The sequence below is a fragment of the Arachis hypogaea genome, chromosome 19 (genome assembly GCF_003086295.3).
Source record: "Arachis hypogaea cultivar Tifrunner chromosome 19, arahy.Tifrunner.gnm2.J5K5, whole genome shotgun sequence".
In the NCBI taxonomy this organism is placed as follows: Eukaryota; Viridiplantae; Streptophyta; class Magnoliopsida; order Fabales; family Fabaceae; genus Arachis; species Arachis hypogaea.
In genome coordinates this window covers 112,948,594-112,969,803 of record NC_092054.1, presented here as the reverse complement: position 1 = coordinate 112,969,803, position 21,210 = coordinate 112,948,594, and the positions used below count along the sequence as shown (strand labels likewise).

The window sequence follows — 21,210 nt, the reverse complement described above, 5'->3', positions numbered from 1 at the left end:
ATGGTATCTATGGATGTATGTTATCGAACAAAAGTACTTTTTGGGAGCGGTATTGCGGTTTAAAGTTTTAAACAGGCTCATATTTTAGTATTAAATAGTATAAAAGTCGTCGTAATATCCGAGCTATCAGAGTCGCGCAGCCGGAAGTGTGAACTTTGATAGTTAGGGTGTTACAGGTCACCTCTCCCAGAGCTTTAGTGAAAGCAGCAGTCTCACCACTCGAGGACACCTCCGCAACAGTCTTAGGATGGTTGGTTCTGTGTCTAGTGTTCCAGGTAGATTCAGCCAGATCACCAATCACCTGCCACGCTTCTGTCGCCGTCTTGTACTTCTTCAGAGAGCCATTACTTGCAGCATCTAATGTAGTTTTATCTTGAGGCTTCATACCTTGTGTAAAGTAACTGATCAACACCATCTCATCAATCTTGTGGTGGGGACATCAGTCCAAGAGGTTTCTGAAACGTTCCCAATATTCATAGAGGGTCTCTAATTCTCCTTGGATAATGCAGGAGATCTCTTTCCTTAGTCTGTCTGTAACTTCAGCTGGAAAGTATTTGTCCAGAAACTCCCTCTTGAGCGCGTCCCAATCGGTAACTACTACCTCCGGTTGAGTGTAGTACCATTCCCTCGCCTTTCCCTCAAGAGAAAACGGGAAGGCCATTAGCAAAATAGTAGTTTCATCTGCACCATGACGCCTAACAGTAGAACAGGCTGTCTGGAAATCCCTGAGGTGCTTTATTGGCTCCTGAGCAGGTAAGCCATGAAACTTGGGTATCAAGTTGATTAGCGACGTCTTCAGTTCAAAATCTGTAGCCAGATATGGGTGACGCGCTTGACACGCTTGCAGGGTAAAATCTGGGGCTCCTGCCTCCTGGAGGGTAATCCTCCTAGGTGCTGCCATGTCACCTGCACGTGAATCAACTGAATCAGTAGTAGAGGAGCTTGTTTCCTCCTCAAATGGCGGTTCAGATTCGCTCTCAGATAAGACTGGTGAATTGGCAACAACCACTTTACCACCCTCAGAGGCTAACCGACGCCGAGCTCGCCTAATACGGGAAAGAGTTCTTTCAATTTCAGGATCAAAAGTGGCTAAGCTCGGATCAGGCAGTGAACGCGTCATTCAATGAAAGAAACATACAGCTCATGGTAACAAAATAAAATAACATAAAATGCAAATAAATAAATTTCTAACCAATAAATTAGCACTCTATTGCAACTCCCCGGCAACGGCGCCAAAAATTGACGCGGCAAAAATTTGCAGATTAAGAATTATTAAGAAAAATGGCGTTGCAAGTACAGCTCTTAACCAGCAAAAATCCACTTGTCAATTTAGAAAAGAGTTGTCACAAATTTTAGAAATAAAATACTGGGAGTATGAGTCCCAGGTCGTCTCCCAACGAGTTGCAGGAAGATGTGCTATTTTACTAATCAGAGGTTTTCCAAAATGGTTTTTTTTTTTAGTTTGATAAAAAGGAAATTAAATTAGAGAATTTATGTAATTTAAATAAAATCTTGACCGGGAGAAGATTAATCGGAAGTTCTATCCTTGTTGGAATTTTCTCAAGATCAATCAATAATTGGTAGTTGTTTCCACTTAGTTAACCCTCAATGAATGAGGGAAAGTCAAGTTAAAAGTCAAATTCTATTCACAAGTCCTAATCCTCTCCCTTGGGAAGGATTAGAATTAGTGACTAACAAGCCAACCAACAACGAACCAATTATAATTGAACTCTTGAGTATTCCAACTCAAGGTTCTCCTTTTAATCAACTCCCAATCAAGTTAGGAAACTACTCCATTATCATAAATGTAGACTTTACAAAATAAAAAGGGGAAATAAAAAGAGACATGATAAACAATAATCAAAGAGATCAATTAAAATAAAAATAGTCTTGCATTAATGAACTCTAAAAGTAATTCAATGTTAACTCTGGACAGATTAAGGATATGAAAGAGTAAGTAAAAAGTAAGTAAACAAACTAGAATGACCAAGTCCGGAGGTAGACTCTTCTCAATAACCGAAGCCAAAATCTTCAAATCCTCAATTATGAGTATATAGAAAAAAACCTAGGGGAAGAGTGAAAATCAGATCTAAAAAACTAAAAATTATGCGGAATGAATGTCGTCCTTTGTCTCTGCATGTTCCCTGGCTCTAATATGCGTTTTTGAGCCGAAAACTGGGTTAGAACGCGGCCCAGAATTCACGCCAGCGACTTCTGTAAATTCTACAGATCGCGCACGCCACGCGACCGCGTCGTCTACGCGTTTGCGTCATCCGGCATTTTTCCGTGCCACGCGTGCGCGTTGTCGACGCATTCGCGTCGCTTGTGCAGCTTCCAATCCACGCGGTCACGTCTGGCACACGAGCGCGTCACTGCGATTTTCTCTAATCCGCGTGGTCACGTGAGCCATGCGCCCACGTCACTTCTCGCTGGTCATCTCCTCAACTTCTTGTGTTTCTTCCATCTTTGCAACCTTCCTCTTCATTCTTTAAGCCATTCCTGCCCTATGAAATCTGAAACACTTAACACACGGATCACGACATCGAATGGTATAAAGGAGGATAAAATAAAAAAAAAATATACAATTAAAAGATCTTTAGGAAGCAAGTTTTCAATCATAGAACATTTTTAGGAAGGATTTGTAAATACATGCAAATCATATGAATAAGTGGATAAAGACTTGATAAAACCATACAATTAAACACAATATAAATCATAAAATAGTGGTTTATCAGTTATCAAAATGAAATGCCTACCAAAAGTAATTGTACTGGACACATCCTTGTTCAAATTGATAGAGCATCTGTGAGCTTGCCAAGGGCTGCAACCGAGCTATCCGTTTGCTCCTTCTGATGTTCTGTGGCCAACTGGTAATTCATATTCTGAGCCCCAAGATGTGCTTTTAGCATGTTATTGTTCCTTCTTAGTACTTTAACAATGTTGTTGTTGAAATTTGTGGTGTGTTCACCAACTCTTCTTGTGCCCCTCTTGTGACACACCTTCTCTTTGAAAGCATGAACCAACAAAGTAGGTGAGAGTCAATCCATGGACAAATATAGCAGACTAAATCCCCAAGTGATTTTTGAGATTCATTACCACCAAGGTCACTTTCACCTTCTCAACAAATTAATATGCCTTTTTTTTTCACTAGTAATGGTGGTTTCTAAGAATTGCATAATGACTGTATTTTTGAAAAACTTGTTAGTGGAAATAATTTACTCTATACTCATGTTGGTGATAAATTTCCAATGGCCATGGTATATACAAGACTTTGTTTTTATTATTGTTCAAGGCTTCCAAATGCCATTTGTGCTTCTTTCTTTTTATTTTTTGCTCAATGATTGCACTTTGATATATGGTTCCAGTTTGGTTAGTAGTACTGCATTTAAAATCTCAATTAAATGAAACAAGTGGCAAGTCATTTGAACCAACCAACAAGATTTGAATTTTGAAGCTCTTCATTACACACCTTTGATATGTTAGGTCATGGTTTTAAATCCATATTAGTTGCTACAATGAATTCTTAAACTTAACTTTTTTAGTAATAATATTTACAGGTTAGTGTTACTTTAACTTGTAAGAGGTAGAGTGAAATGGAGCAGTATGAAATTCTAGAGCAGATTGGCAAAGGTACCTTTGGTTCTGCTCTTGTTGTCAAGCACAAACATGAAAAGAAAAAGTAAAGATCATTCCAATCCATATCATCAGTGTGATTTGAGAATTAAGATGTTATTTCATTGTTTACATATATTCATGTCATATCTTTGTGCTTTAGATATGTCCTCAAGAAGATTCGCCTTGCTCACCAGACGAACAGAACCCGAAGGTCTGCTCAGCAGGAGATAAATTCACTATATTTTTAACATTTTTCATATTATGTTTTGGCAGGTACTGTGAAATGCTTGAGAATTTAAAGTTGATCCTTAATCCTATTCTTGTTCATTCTTGTCAATTTTATATGTGAATTGTAGTTTTATATACATAAAATTTGGAAATGATGATGTCCTTCAAATTTATTAGAGATTAATTAAGATGATTGGTTGTGTTTCTTCCTTGGTTTATAGATGGAGCTTATATCTAAAGTTCAAAATCCATTTATAGTGGAGCATAAAGATTCATGGGTAGAAAGGGTCAATCTTTTCTTGACAATCAGAACTTTCATTATATATGTTTGGTAGATTTACTAACAGAGTTATTCATATTCTTCCTTGCAGGGTTATTTTGTATCTATTGTCTTAAGTTACTATGAAGGGGGGATATGTAAGCCATGATTCACACTAAACTCGAGTGTTTGAGGAAGTGAAATCAAAGCATTTATTAAGACAATCCAATTATGAAGCCTTTTTAATAATCTGTTTCTGTTCTTCAGGGTTGAGGCTATAAAAAAGACAAATGGTGTTCATTTTCCTAAAGAGGTTGGTCGCTCTTAGTCCTGATGGATACTCTTACATTCTTTAAAAATTAGGAAGATAAGTTAGGATCCTAATCGTTTTTCATCTTTAGTGCATTCAACTATTGTTGAACTACAATATTTAATATTTTATATTTTGAATGTTGTGCGAAATTTCGCAGCTGTTATGTATCATGCTTACTATTTTTTTCTAAAACAATAATCCAGGATGCCTGTTCGAAAATTACAAGGAGATTGCAGCTTTTCAAATTGAGAAGGATTCTTCAGTAATAATAATAATGTTTTGTATCATTAGTAGATTACAATTTAGACATATTTAAGTCTAAGTTTAGTTATTTATTTTGTTTTGAATCTTTATGTTAGAGGATTGATTATTATTTTGATAAGTTTGCAAATTCATTATCTAATATTTAGTATAAATTTTATTTCTATATTTAAAAATTTATTTGTCTCATTATCTAATATTTAGTATAAATTTTATTTCTCTATTTAAATTTATTTGTATTAATTATTTACTATTTTCAAGTAGAAAAAAAATACAAAAATATGGCTACGAAAATCAACGGTTATGTTGTCAATTTTTTAATTTAAGATGGACAAAAAAACGACGTCAATGCTGTCGCTTTTTAATTTAAAATGGATAAAATAAAACAAAAAATAGACGACAGACTTGTCGATAATTTAATAGTTATATCGATGGAGAGTTCGTCGATTTTAATAAATAAAATATCGACAAATGTGTCGTCGTTTTTTGATAATATTATTGACAACCAGAATGTCTATTTATAAATATGTAAAAATCTTAACTCCATAATATCGACACATCGGGTGTCGATTTTATTGAAAACTTATCGACAGCCCTGCAAGCCGTCGATTTTATTAGATTTTTAAAAAATCGACACGTTTTAAAGTGACCGATGTTGCCGTCGTTTTTTTCGTCGATTTTTATTATTATCGACAATTTTATCGTCAATTTGACCGTTGATTTTAACAGTATTTTTTGTAGTGATATACGTATTTAAATAGATAAATTATTATTTCTTTACAAATAATAAATACAACTATAGAGACTCGGATGACCACGAGGTTTAAACATTACAAATCAAAATAAGTTTCTATATATAATTTTAGATTAGAGAAGAAGCTAAACAAATGCCCTTAATATATATCATACATTATGAGAAGTTTAAAAAGGATTTTAGAGCCAGAGAGAATAAGAAAGGTTTTTACACTATGAAGCACGGACACTTCGCTGAATTGTCGTATTCGTGTGTCAGACACATTTTTGAATACGATACTCACCGACACTCGTCTGACATGCGTATTTGTTGTGTCCAATCGTGTCTTAATAAAAAAATAAAAAATTCTTTTTCGCACACGCCTAAACACACCTAACTACCATCACGTGTCAGCGTATCCAATCTTATTCTTAACATATATTCTTAAAATAAATTTAGATATAGTATATATTATTATTTATTAAAACAAAAAATATTTTAAATACTTAATATAATTAAAATAAGACATTAAAAATAACTAAAAATTTAATTTATATTTTAATATTAATAAAATATCAAAATATTATTACAATTTATTTAAAAAATATTTTATATTTTATATTTTATATGTATGCGTGTTCCCATGTCATGTATCGTGTCCCGTGCCTGTGTCAGTATCTGTGAATCATAAGTTTTGTAACATGTTTGGGGTAGGAAAGTAAAATGTTGTAGCTTACATGAATTGGTATAGGGAGGAAGAATTTGTCACAGAGGATACATATCATCTCATCTCATCATATTAAAAAATTGGTTTAATTATTCTGTTGGTTTCTATAGTTTTGTAAAATTTTTAATTAGATTTTTGTACTTTTTTTTCTTTTAATTTAGTTTTTGCACCATTTTTTTTTTCAATTAGGTCCCTCTTTATAGTAATTGGTTTAACTGAATAGGGACCAAATTAAAAAAAAAAATTGGTGCAGAAACCTAAATAAAAGAAATAAAAATATAAAGACTTAATTAAAAAAAATTAATAGTCACCAAAAAAAAATTAATGCAAAACTCAATTAAAAAAAATATAAGATTTAATTAAAAATTTCATAAAATTATAGAAACTAACAGAATAATTAAACCTAAAAAATTTCATTGGGTGTGTTGGGAACTTAGTGGAATATCTCACATGGACGGATTTCACTGGACGTGTCTTGTCCATATCTATATATCATCTTTCTTTCCTTCTCTTTCTATTTTTTATTTTTTTGTTCATTTAATTAATTTAATGAAAAGAAGGAAGAATAATGAAATAATTAAATTGGGGTATTTACTATATGAAAACACTTATATGTATAGCCAAATATATGACTTTTTGTTTTTCCAGTTATTATTAGTCTATTAGATGATGTAAAATTATTTATAGATTTATATTCAATACTTCAAATTTTTAAGAGTTATTTTATGATATAGTATTATAGTCTTAATCACGAAAAGATTTAGAATTTGATATTTAATTTTCTTAAACTTTTAGAAGAGATATTTCACCACAGAGAGTGTTAGTGTACTTATTCAGTTATTCTTACTCCTCATGCTGGGTTCTCTTGGTAATTTTTAATCTTTCCTTCACTTTTTACTTCTATAACATATTCTTAAACTTTTTTCTCTCAATATTTAGAATTTTACCGTCTTAGTTTAATTTTCAGGTAATTATATTTTTGTCCGAATTTCACTTTATCATTCTCAATAATTTCTTAGCTTAGGCTCCCAACTTATAACATAAAGCATTCCAATCATAAAAATATCATTCAAACATAATCAAATGCACTCTCAAACATTCAATTTCATCATTCAGCATTCAATCACATGATTAGAATTTTGTATGACATAAAAGAGGTATATACTCTAAACCGAATCCTTATCTCGTTAATCCTAAGATTTTAAAACACTTCTTGAAAGCTCTCTAATACCAGTCTTTCTTATATTACAATCAAAAATAATTTTGAGACTACAAAGGCCTTATGGCCGAAACATAGAGAAAAAGAGAGGTATTTCCTCTTCGTGGAACAAGCTTCAGTAAACAATCGCAAATTTTGAATGCTTTATTGAAGAAAAAGAAGTATTAACATCCTTAGGTGTTTGAAATTTGAGTATTAGGACTTTCTAATGGTATTTTTATCCGCCAGAAGTCCCAAATAGTGGACCATGTTTCGCTAGCAATCTCAATTTAATGTCCACCAGACAAAAAATAAAAATACATTAAATAAAGATTTCCACACATATATATACTATTCTAACACAGAAATTAATAAAACAAAGAATATGATCTTAAGAATTTCTCAATTTTCCTGACAAATTCAACACGCACACACACTATGATAAGGTCATCAGCATGTAACAAGTTGTTCATGTCACCAACAATATCTTCGCCATTGGTCCCATGTTGCAGCAGCATTGCTTGGAATTTCAATCCTCCTCCATCATTATTCTCTTCTTCCTGCTCAAGCAAGGCCAACTTCCTCTCTTGTGCCCACTCAAAAACACTTGGTATAGGTACATATAACATAACAGAAATACTTACACGTTTCTCCAGCATAATGCCTCTTATTCTTGTCTGCAATACTTAGAAGAAACAAGGATGAGTTGATATACATATTTTTCGAACACATGCTAAATGTAGTTTAGAAGCATATAAGTATTTCTCGTAATAATATTAGGTAAAATTTATGTATGACCTGTAACTGTAAGGTTTTAGCTTGGACCATGGTTGCATCTGTAGTCTATTGCTTGTTTCTTGTATGTTTTTGTTTAAAATACCCCAAGACATAAATAGAGATAAGTTAGAAGATTTATTGTTCTTGAACTTAGTAGAATGTGTTGGTAACAACGTCGATGACTGAGATATGTATATATCAGAAGAAGAAGAAGAAGAAGAAGAAGCAATAATTGAAAAGAGTAGCACATCATCAGAGTTGGTAGAGTTCCCTTTGTTGAATGAAGAGTACAGAGCATGCACCATTCCTTGGAGGGACCCTTCTGATGATCCAAGTGTTCCTGCTCCCACCGAGCTATCTTGGATTAATCTCCTCCTGAATACTATCCCTTCCTACAAGTATTCTTCTTCTTCTTCTTCTTCTTCTTCTTCTTCTTCTTCTTCTTCTTCTTCTTCTTCTTCTTCTTCTTCTTGTGAAAGCACATGCATCCGTACAGTGTAGTTGATGCATTATTTCAATGTGTTTGGGTTTCATTTGGCACAGGAAGCGTGCTGAGACTGATTCTTCTGTTCCAGATGCTGCAAACAGAGCTGAAATATTTGCTAAAAGGTAACCCTTTTTGTAAGATATAATCCTTCACTTGCGTTTTACTTAATCATTTAAACTTTTGGGATAAATGATTTTCTTAAAGAATTTTAGCATAAAGCAAAAACTAGACATATGTACAATTCATGCTTCAAGTCCAAAAGGTATGTTAGGTATATAATCATTTAATTGTCTCTACCTAACAGTCTAAACTTTTGGGATAAGTGATTTACTAACATTTTCACTGTTGGTATCATATTGTGAATGAAAGAAATGACGTTTCTGCCATTTTATTAAGGTATGCTGAAATACTAGAAGATTTGAAGAAGGATCCTGCAAGTCATGGAGTCCCTCTTGATATCCGTGTAAATCTTTTAGCTGAATTCCTCTTTCAGTTCTGTGGTTTTTCTTTTGATTATTCATTTAGGTTTTGGTTGGTTGCTTTGGATGTAGCTTTTATGCAGACTTCGCGAGCAAGTACTTAGGGAAGTTGGATTCAGAGATATCTTCAAGAAAGTCAAGGCAATTCTTGTTCATTTTTAAGAATAATTGGTTAGCAGGGTCTAAATTTATTAGCCAAAACTAAAGAGTCATTAGATTTTCATTTTGAATATGTGGCAGGAGGAAGAGAATTTAAAGGCTATCTCACTATTTGAGAACGTTGTTCGTCTTAATGACGCCATCCGAGATGAAGGCGAGCGACTTGAAAATCTAGTTAGAGGAATTTTCGCAGGGAATGTATTCGACCTTGGTTCTATTGAGGTAGGTTGATTTGCCATATGCAAGTTTGATCACTTGGTATAATGGTAACTAACAATTGACTAATCTAAGTTCTAATTTCCACAGGAAATTAAGTCCTCAAAATCTTAGTTTCTAGTTAATTTGGTATTGGCATGGTGTATCTGATTAGTACTCTTAGCTAGTTGTTAATAGGATTAAAAAAACAGTATGCTTGAAAACCAGATAGGGTTCAAACAACTATTGCTTTTTTATTTACTACAATCATATTCATATGCCAGAATTTGGACTGTGGAGGATTTATATCTATTTCTACTTGCAGTTTATGTGCTAACTATTTTTCCACTCTCAATTTCCTGAAGCTTGCAGAGGCTTTCTCAAGGGACGGAATGTCCTTTTCATCTGCTTGCGAAAAGCTTGTCGCTCGGCCTTGGATTATCGATGATCTTGATACTTTCAAAATGAAATGGAGAAAAAAGAAGTGGAAGAAGGCAAGTATATGTTTCTATAGGAACATACAAATTCTGGCATAATTTTTTGTTGATCATTCCCTCTATCATTGCAGGTTATCATATTTGTTGATAACTCTGGTGCAGATATCATTTTGGGTATTTTGCCATTTGTGAGGGAGCTTCTTCGACGCGGTAGCCAGGTTTGCAGACATTGTTTAGGGTTAAGCGTTTAGTTTACATTATAAGGAGTTCATAGGAATGAAAGTTTATGTGAATCTAAACAAAAATACTACATAAATACAAAAAATTAACCATTAAATCAACCACCATATATTTGTATATAATACGTGTTTTATTTAACTCATCTTCAATCCGTATTCTATATGTATATTTATATCAATAACTGATTTAGTGACTGATTTTTAGTATAATGTAGCATGGTTGAAATCTAAAAGTTCATCTTTGGGAGCATATCAAATGAGAAGAGTGGTTATGTAACTTTTAAAATGATGTTTCAACTTGTGCCCTTTGAGTAACTCGAAAGTCTAAACCTTCATTGTTCATGTAAGGTATAACGGCCAAGATTTGCTCCTCTCACACCAAACAGAAAATACATAGAATTCGATATATTATTTTAGGGCAATTAGCATATGTCCATTATTGAAATTGAAAATGTAACTGAAATTGCTTTTCTTGGTGTGCATTCAGGTTGTATTGGCTGCTAATGACTTGCCTTCTATCAATGATGTGACATACTTAGAGCTAATTGAAATTATATCTAAGGTAATTAAAAGAAGGAACAAGAAGAACAAGTAAAAGAAGGTAAGCAACTTTATAGTACAACAAAATTCTGTGCTGACTCTATCATGTTACTTGGTAGTTAACGGACGAGGAAGGATGTCTCATCGGTGTCAGCACTTCAAATCTGTTAATTGCCAACTCTGGCAATGATTTACCTGTAAGAAAAATTATAGTACTCTTTTATGTTAGGGAATCTAAATGTGAATCAATATAGCTTTGGCCCTATAGTCACAAATAATCGACTTGAAGGTTGATTACATTTTTCTTACTCCTTTGTTTTCGGAGGCTCGCAGGTTATTGATCTTACTAGGGTGTCTCAGGAGGTTGCTTACCATGCCAGTGATGCAGATCTTGTTATCTTAGAAGGGATGGTGAGTTCCTTCACCATAACATAATTTTGGGCAAAAAAAAAATAATAATAATAATACGGGTTTACAATGAGGTACATACATATATATATATATATATATATATATATACAAAAATGCTATTTGTATACCATAAATGTGTGGTGTGTGCATGTCTTTTATTTTGATATGAGAATCGATTATTTTGTAATTTGATTTTTAACATTTTTTAAATACCAAATCGGAGAGTTCGATTTGTTTGTTATGATTTTTTTTTTAAAAAAAACTTACAAATCAGAGGGTCCGACTTTTTGTTCTTTATAAATCGGATGGTCCGATTTTTATTCTCAAACAAATCGGAGGGTCCGATTTCCACATTTTAAATAAAAAAGTTCCACATTTGAGAATAACATCCTTATTATCCATAATCCTAAAAAAACATCATTTCCACCCCAATATCAAAAATAATTTGCGCACCAAAATCAGTTACTAATGTATTTGTATATAAATATATGTGTGATTTAATTTTAACATTTTACATTGGTGGCTGATTTTAAAGTACACATAGCATAGTCTATATATATAGAGATATTATTTTTTGCTTTTTTCCCAAAATATAGGAATCGTTTAGAAAAAAAACCAAAATCGAAAAGTTTGATTTAATTTTTAAATATTTTAATTTTTTGAAAACAGAAATTAAAGGCTTTCATTTCAATTTTAAATGGTTAAATTTTTTAAAATAAAAAATCAGAGAGACGGATTTTAATATTTTAAAGTATTATTTTAAATTTTTGAAACCAAAAAATCAAAAGATGCTATTTTCACACTATTATAAAATTTTTTAATGTTTTAAAAATAAAATAGAGGATCCCATTTGTGAAATAACCATATAGATGGGATACACTTCTCTAAATCATATGTATGCATTTTATTTTATTTTTTTGGCCATAAAAAAATATTTTGAGACATTTTTTGTGCTAAGTAGTTTTTGTATTCAGAATTTTGAAAAAGAAATAGAAATTCATAAAATCTTACATATGGTTTCTTTTCCTTCTTAAAATCTTATAGTCTTAAGGTTAAGAAAACAAGAATTTTAAACAGAAATCAAATGGACCTTTATTGTTTTACACTTTTACTGTAAACTAACCATGTTTCTTGACAGGGTCGTGGAATAGAAACAAATCTCTACGCCCAATTAAAATGTGATTCACTCAAGATTGGAATGGTAATGCATTTCATTATGATTGTTTCTCTAACTTGCTCAATTCACATGATTTAATTATTTTTTTTAGTCTTTTGAATTATGATTTTTAGCTTGTATTTATTATTTGTCGCCGTAAATATGTTTGTTTTTGTAGGTGAAACATGTTGAGGTTGCAGAATTTCTTGGGTCACGTATGTATGACTGTGTAATCAAATACAATGAAGCTACGGGATCATAATATAACTAAGGCTGATTCTTTGGTAACAGTACATGTGCAATTTGCTTAGTGCTTATTAGTGGTTCTTTCAATTGGAGATAATATGTCAAATAGTAGATGGGACTTGGAAATGTCAATGTTCAAATCTTTAGTAGTTAAAAGTTGTATTTTACTTAAAAAAATTAAATCTTTTACACAGATTTATTTTTATCAAAAATAATTTTTTTATCCAGAAAAATAATTGATTTTTATTTTTCATATGATGGATAAAGTTATGTAATACATTAATATGAGTCTAAATTGTTGTATTTTTCGACTACGATGTTTAATATAAATTGTGACTACCAATTTATAAAACAAAAAAAAAAAATCGTGATTCACAATTTTATAGATTATATTTTTTAATTTAAAAAACTGAAATCATAACTCATTATTTTTAGTTTTTTTTTGTCTTATTTAAAATCATGATTCACAATTTTTGGTTACTTTTTTTAATTTTTTGTCGTATTCAAAACGTTATTCACAATTTTTTTTATCCTGCATATTTTTCATATTATTGTATTACACTAAAATATCATAATACTAATAAAAATCACCAATAACAGTTTAATATAAAAAAAATTAGTCAAATGTAATGAACCTAAAATCATTATTGGCCACTAAAGCTCTAAAGTGGTCTATATGGAATTGATCTCGTGTATTGTAATCATTTCCGCAATTTCAATTGCACTAAAAAATATTTTTAATATTTGCTAATGTGGTATTCGTTAATTCCTTTTTTATTAATGGATTGTTCATATGACTTAATGACATAGGCTATTAGTGATATATGTCACATCATAATTTAGTTATATATACTAATATGATAATGGATCAATTAGTGATATGTAACATACTAGTATGAATAGTAATATCACGTGTCATAGTATTATTTACTTAAGTATTTATTTGGTACCTAATATATGTCACAATATAATTTATCTACATGCTATTTGATATGTCACATTATAAGTGTACTAAATTAGTTCCTAATTTTATACTAAATGATTTATTTTAGTATTTAAAATTAAATGTATCTAAGGTAGTATTTGTTTGTAAGATAGAGATCAAGAGACAGAAATAGAGAGACAGAGACTAAGAGACAGAAACAAAAATATGTATTAGTATTGTGTTTGGTGTAAAAGTATACAAGACTGATTTATGTCTCAGTATACTATTTGGTTTGAAATAAAAGTAAATACTAAATATTTAAAATTACAAAAATACCCTTAATTTTAATTAACAACCCTGACCTCCAAATCCAATTTCATTTTTTTCAGCATGCAACCCTAACCCCTTTTCTCCTCTCCTCTACCCTTTCTCCTTGCCTTTCCCGTGAAGGAATTCTCTAGTCTGACCCGCCGCCAGTAGCACCTCCAAGGGTCCGAACGACGACAGCGCGTCTCCAATTCTCCATCGGTTCATCTTCGTGGCGCCAGTTGCTCCCCAAGGTTTATGACGTTGCTGTCGTTTGCGCACCCTTGGGTTTGCGTCGCCACCGTCTCGGAGCTGTGCCTCTGGTCTCTGCTGTATCTCTGTCAACGGACCTGTATCTTCTGTCAATTTACCTTATTTGCTTGTTAATTTTGTGAAGTTCAAAGTTGATAATTTTGTATAACATTTTTTATTCTTTCATTTTCTGATTTGTGAATCCCTCATTTTCTTATTTGGCCTCATATCGATGAAAATGTGTAAATCCCTCATTTTCTGATTTGAGATTTGCCCTGATTTGCTTAAAATTGTTGATTTACGCTTCATCAATTGTTGAAAATTTCTGAAGTTGTGATTTCTGAGTTCTGATTTTCCCTCATTTGCTTTATATTTCTAATATCTGTGTCATCTTTTTTTTAAGATTTGGGAATTTGTGATTGCCGAGTATTGATTCCATCGTTTGCATATTATATAATTTTTTTTCCTTATTTGTATATGTTAATTGCTGATTTGTGAATTTGTGATTGTTAATTTTATAAATTTGTTTATGATAATTACTATGTAGAAAAACAAAGCAGATAACTTGAGAACTATTTATCATAATTATGTTTCTATTATCACTCTTTTTTCTTATCAGAATTAGTGCACACTGGTGTGTTATCTTAAATTGGGAATGTATTCTCTCATATTGATTTGTCCGATTGACAAGATTAAGTATGATATGGTGTTGTATTACTATTTCTTGATCACTGTTTTGACTAGCTATTCAATCTGAAATTTGAAAGAAAATTTGTTTTGATTAGCTATAAATACTTTTAGTTGGACTAGTTGATTCAATCTTGTGTTGTGTTACTATTTCTTGATCTCTGTTTTAACTAGCTACTCAATCTGAAATCTGCAAGAAAATTTGTTTTGATTAGCTATTAAATAATTTTATTTGGACAAGTTGATTCAATCTTGTGTTAATGTGTAAAATATCGATGCTCTCCTTATTGGTTGATGCTTTAACATCGTGACATGTTTCTTCTACAAATCTTCGCTTTCATGGAGCAGGAACCTTTTCTATGCACTCCCCCATGAAGCCAACAAAAACATTAGTCTCTTCATCACTCCACATGCGTTTATTGTCCATTTTCACCTACCAAAATTAAGATAATTAAATTTGTGCAAAATTAAAATTTGAGAACATAAATTAAAAAATTAAAATAAATTAACATAAGTTAACAAAATTAACATAAATTAACAAAAATAATAAAACAGCCAAAAATAACACAAATAACCACAATTAAACCACAACCTACAATTCATGCCATAAGCAAATACAAATATTTTACCCTAAACCACAAACAATTAGTTGTTATTACAAATTAAAGGTTGCTATTACAATGTTTTATGTCTCAACAAGTCTTACAAATTAAAATGCAGCTATTACAACACTACTTAATCAATTATAATGTTCATTACGCAGCTCTTACAACACTACTCCATATGACTTGTTCGTCACTCTTCATACATCTCAGTTGTTATGTTGTCATGCTAGTGAGTCCACTCGTTCGTGTTTTCAACCACATCAATCATTCCGTCCTATGCTTCATCTCCATCAGGCATAAATTCATCCAATATGCTACCTTGCTCCTCCGGATCCATATCCATACTCTTTCGAATAAAATTTTGCAGCAAACAACAAGCAATAATTATTTGAGTTTGTGTTTTTAGAGGGTAAAAGCTAGGGCTTCTTAAGATGAACCACCTCTTCTTCAGCAAACCAAAGCATCGCTTATTAATATTCCTGGCAAAAGAATGGACCCTATTAAAATATTCTTGGTAATTACACGGTGCACGTGCTCCTTGGACCCACTTTCTAACATGATATCGAGTGCCTCTATACGGTGCTAGAAATCCCGGACTATTTGTGTAACCAGCATCAACTAAATAGTAATAACCTATAGACAAGTAATTCAAACAACATAAGTTTAACTATTGTGAACTCAAGTTATATGTATAGGCTTAACTCCAAAGATGGCATAATTTTCGTGGGGTATCTTAAGACTATTACGACGAGTTATTGCATCTCGAAGTACCCGTGAATCATATACCGATCCTTCCATCCACTGAGTACATAAACAAAATCCATCTCCCGGTTACACACTCCTAAGGTATTGGTGCAGATTTTACCCTTTCTTGTTCGATATCTTGCCTTCTCAGACTCAGGGACTGTCATCTCTATATAAGTGCCATCTAATGCTCCCAAGAAACCCTATCATCCATAGAAAGTTATGATACTCAGATATAGAATCCTTCAGGCAAAAACAAATCATACACAACATCGAGTAAGCTCTACCTTAAACCTTCTCCATGTGGGTCAAGTCAATCCTCTTCAACTGGTGTAGCCTTGGCAAACAAAATGCTTTGAATACGTATTACAGCCTTTAAAACTTTATTAAATACTTACTAACTGTCTCTCCGGACATACAAAATCTAACCTACAGGCTACGATTTTTCTTGTGATGTGCTAAAATAATTAAGAAAGTTGCAACCTGCTCTGGCAGGCTTACATGACCATCCTCTTTAAGTCCTCCTTGAACTTGGAGCAACTCACACAAATTAGCAAAGACATTTGTGTTCATTCTCAACTCACAAATATAATTCCTATCACCCTCACCAACAATATGCTTTAAAGCCTCACGTCTAATTCTGCTATTCATTCTTTCGCCTAACGACAATTGGCCACTACTATCCCTAAAGTAAACAAATAGCGTAAGTACAAGGAACAATATCAAATCTTCATGCTTGGATCTCATCTCTTCATAAAAACACACGCATCGCTTAATAATTTCTTACCGCTCCATGTCTTTCTAGCAAAGTCATTACATTAAAAAACGCATAAACATTCAAATAAATCTAAAAGACAAGATCAAGAAACTGGAACCAAAAGACAATTAACTCTATTTACTTCTAAATTTTAATTTAGCTTCAATTGAAAATCGAAACAAGAAATACAATAGAAACACAATAAAAATGAAAATATCGATTTTCCTTTCTCATTTCATATACTGAAAGTGACTTTTTCAGGTATTTTAAGCAAATCAAAGTCTTCCAAAAGCTGTTGTGGTTTAGATTGAAAGAGTTGTGTTAAGAGTTATTACTTCGAATCATCCATGATTATCATACAAACTATATTAATGTTGTTGAGATTATTCATCCTAAGAAGTTAACCAACAAAACGTGAAAAGGCTTAGAATTCATTGATCTAAACTGCAAAGTCTCATTGTAACCAGTTGACCAACTAAGGAGTGTAAAATTTAGTTAGTTATATTAATTAGCAAGGCCCCAATAAATTAAGGGATTAGATTCTGAAAAATTAGTTGGAGTTATACTAACTAACAAGGTCTTAACAAGTCAACCAACTAGAAAGAGAAAAGTTAATTAGACTTGTGCAGATTAAATAATTCAAATAAACTTAATAATTATTAATTTTGAAGATTCAATAGACTCAAGACTCTCTTACCTTTTACCCTTTAAGCTAAAATAAAAATTTCACTTCATTTGATAAGAGAGGGGTTTAGTAAAGATAATAGCAACTTAGTCAACTCTTGAAATATGTTAAATTTGTAAAACTGATGCTGATTAACACGTTTCCTAACAAAGTGCTACCCAATTTTAAATAATGTGATTGGTCCAGTTATATAAAATTTGATTACCTATAGTTGAATATCACAGTATATTACTGGAGTGCCACTACTCTTAAATTATAACTAAGCTAATAAATTTTTCATCCATAAGATTTCAGAAATCACTGTGAGTGAGCTGGTTATAGCTATAACAATCATACATTTACAAAAAATTACACATTTTTACATTAAATAGACGTAAATTATGCAAAAAGAGTATCAAATCAAAATCAAAAGCTGTATAAACATGAATTCCAAAAAAACCAAGCATGACCAAAACCAATTCATAAGAAGTACAGCACAAACGCAATTGATGAAACAAGATATGAGAACATAGAACCAAATTCATAGAAGCTATCTATGCATCTATATATTAGAACAAAGAACCAAATCGCATTGAAAAGAGCAAGAGAAAGATTCTATCTATCCATCTATATATTAGAACAAAGAACCAAATCCACAGAAGTTAGGTCACGTAAAAAAAATGAACGAAATCAGTAAAAAAAATTGTCTACAACTAACCTAGGTTACAGAAGCTATGACGACGATAAGGAGGTGGTTGAACTTGACAACAACAGGGGAGACTCTGTAACTGGGTTCCTTGAACGTTGTCCTGTGAAGGAGAAAATGAGGACATGAGAACACGTGGCCTAGGAAGACAAACTTCGACGGCGACTCACTTACCTAGCGGTGGTTACGACGGCGGCGACGAGGTGACTGTCCTGACACTGGTGATGCAGAGATTGCAACCAAGTCTTCGAAGAACAAATGAGAAGATGGAGTGATGGCTGCTAAGACTGAAGCCCTAATCTAATTTGAAGAAAGAGTAAAGTTGAAATTAATTAATTAGAATGGGGTATTTTCGGTACAAAATATTATTAAAGTTTTTATCTGTCTTTAAAAACTTCAGTTTTCAGTGTCTTTATTTTTTGGAGGTACTGAAATATTGAAATTTTGGAGACAGAAACACAAATTTAAGTACCAGTCTCTAACTCAACAAACATAATACTGAATTCTTGTCCCCTAGTCTCAGTTCCAATCTCTACAAACAAACACTACCTAGCAAACATAGTCTATATACCAATTTTCTCCTTTTTTTTGACATATTCAAAATTTTTAATATTTTTTTAAACGTATTAATTTATCTCCTATTTATTCACATGTTTAAATATAAGTATCTTTTATAATTTTTTCTAGTTTTTAGTTTTAATTATACAAATTTGTTTACTAGTTACAGCTGAAGCTACTTAACATATCATAAGTTGAAAACAACTGCTGGAATGCTTAAAACTAAAATTACATCGATTTCCATTGTCATCATTATTCAGATTATATTAGATGAAACATCTTTTTATTTCTTATCTAAGCATTGACATTTACTTTTCAACAAAATACAAGAATACATATAAAAGGTGCTTTTTTTTTATGTCGAACATATATTTGCTGAAAAATTATCGGAAAGACATGTCACATATAAAATTGACAAGTCGAAACTGAAAGTGTAAGGATGCAATCTATATAACTATGGTATAGTGGAAGAAACATATCCTACATGGCATTTTCTGGGAATTTTGATTTTTTTTAAATTGAAAAATATCACCTCAGGGTCCCACTTACAGCTCATACTAGGTTGTCATCTCTCTCTTCTATTATTATCCTGAATCTTGCTTCTTCGATATCTTCTTCTTCTCTCTCATTGAAACCCCATTCACCTCCTCCACTTTTCCCAGATTCAGCTTCTTTCCCTCTTCTTTCTCTGTTCTTTCGGATCAGTCTATCTAGCTCTGCCATCTTTCACCTGCTCTTGTTCTTCTTCCCTTTCTTTCATTTTTTCCTTATTCTTCCTCCTCTCCGTTCTTCGATGGTTTCTCCGTCACCGGCGATGCCTCTACTGTCGGTGGTGTCCACAACCTCATAGAGCGTGAGTCCTCGCTCGGCCGCTTGCGCCCCTTGGGGATTCCGTATCTCCGCTGAAGATGGACGTTCTTTGGCGTCGATTCCGATCTTGACGGCGCGAGAGATTCAACGGCTGTTAACGGGAGCCGATCGACGAGGTGGTTTTGGTATAGTGGAAGAAACATATCCACAACCTCATAGAGTTTGAGTCCTCCTTCGGCCGCTCGCGCTCCTTGGCCATTCTGTGTCTCCGCTCAAGATGGACGTTCTTTGGGGTCGATTCCAATCTCAACGGCGCAAGAGATTCAGCGGCTGTTAACGGGAGCCGATCGGCGAGGTGGTTCTGGTCTTTTTTCAGGTCGCACAGGAATTACAGGTTGCACAAGAGGTCGTTTCCCTTTTTTCCCGATGTTTGTGACTTTCTGTGATTTTGATTTGTTTTATAGTTCGTTTGGTTTTTAAGTTTGTGGAGGGGTTTTTGTTGTCTTATTTTTGCCCTTTATCTGATTTTGGTCTTTTTTCAGGTTGCACAGGAACTATAGGTCGCACAAGAGTTCGTTTCCCTTTTTTCCCAATGTTTGTGACTTTCTGTGATTTTGGTTTGTTTTATGATTTTTAAGTTTGTGGAGGGGTTTTTGTTGTGTTATTTTTGCCCTTCATCTGATTATCATTTCTTCTTAGTGTAGTTTGGTTTGATATTTGAGATTGGCTATGATCAGTGTGATAGTGTTGAGTTTATTCAATTAAAAGTTTATTTGGAAGAGGGTTTTTATTTTAAATCACCATTTTGATTCTCTGTGTTTTATGATAAATTCTATTTTATTTTTTTTGTTTGAAAATCGTTAGAGTTTTTTATTTTGGTTAATTTTGAGTTTTATAATTTCCTACGTAGTTTTTTAATAGTTTGTTTCATTGTTATTAGGTTGAGACCAGAGTGCAGAGTGCAGAACTCTTGGGGAAGTTTTTTGTTGTGTTATTGAGGTATTTGTGACTAAATTTTCTTTTTAGCTCAATTGTGCCATCATTTTTGAATTATTGTGCAACTAAATGATTTGGACTATTTGCTACTGATTTCATATTGTACATGTCAATACTACTGTTTGTTAATTTGCTACTAATTTGGACTATTGCTTACTAGCTTACTGAGCAATTTTATCTTGAATGGGTCTTCAACATCTCTATTGGTGGCTAAGTTTTGGGTGGACACTTATTAGCTGCTGGGTTCCAAGAAAAATAGCTTCTAGCACCAAGTTAAGTTAAATAAATTTTTTTCATATCTATTTTTAGGAAAATTGTTCAAACTTTGATACAATGAAAGAATCTTGTATTATTCTTGCTCACTATTGTAAGAATCTTGTGTTATTCCATTGTGTGTGACAATTTATATGTTGGTTGTAAATGTGGTTGGTTTATTGGCTGTTTGTTCCTTTTAGATTAATATTAAATCGTTCTCAATTTAACTTTAGACTTTATCTTTTTTCCAAGATGGTTGTTTGATCTTCTATTTTTTGTATGTATCTTAATTTGAACGGGTTTATTGTGTCTGGTTTTTGGTGTTATTGTAAGCATCAAGCTTATGTCTTTTTCGGTCTTTGGATTTTTTTAGAGTCGGGGGTTTTGTCTTGATTTTTATCTGGGTATCTGTTTCTTTTTGTGTGTGTTAGTTAGGGCCGTTATGGAAAAATTGTGTTGCATCCAGTTGTTTAGAGGTTTATAAG

At 32.5% G+C, this 21,210-nt stretch overlaps 1 protein-coding gene and 1 non-coding gene across 13 annotated transcripts; both read left to right on the top strand.

Annotated features, from left to right (window-relative positions):
• The first annotated feature begins 422 nt into the window (after window positions 1–422).
• Window positions 423–529, top strand: LOC112781010 (small nucleolar RNA R71). Its single transcript, XR_003191811.1, has one exon. It is a non-coding gene; the product is annotated as a small nucleolar RNA R71 (small nucleolar RNA).
• A 7,163-nt stretch (window positions 530–7,692) lies between these two features.
• LOC112779997 (damage-control phosphatase At2g17340) lies at window positions 7,693–14,289 on the top strand. Of its 12 annotated transcripts, none has more exons than XR_011878143.1 (14): window positions 7,693–7,950; window positions 8,314–8,509; window positions 8,655–8,720; window positions 8,995–9,061; window positions 9,150–9,218; window positions 9,318–9,458; window positions 9,797–9,925; window positions 10,000–10,086; window positions 10,595–10,669; window positions 10,767–10,844; window positions 10,973–11,058; window positions 12,197–12,259; window positions 12,393–12,498; window positions 13,775–14,289. XR_011878143.1 is itself a non-coding variant. In XM_072228957.1 (14 exons), the coding sequence occupies exons 1-13, from the start codon at window positions 7,773–7,775 to the stop codon at window positions 12,474–12,476; spliced, it is 1,311 nt and encodes a 436-aa protein (XP_072085058.1). In that variant the 5' UTR covers window positions 7,693–7,772; the 3' UTR covers window positions 12,477–12,498; window positions 13,847–14,289. The 12 variants fall into 12 exon arrangements, 8 of the variants coding, with proteins under 8 accessions (XP_072085058.1, XP_072085057.1, XP_072085056.1 ...); XM_072228957.1 differs by having other exon boundaries at window positions 10,981–11,058; window positions 13,847–14,289; XM_072228956.1 differs by having other exon boundaries at window positions 10,981–11,058; window positions 13,836–14,289.
• Window positions 14,290–21,210: the final 6,921 nt, after the last annotated feature.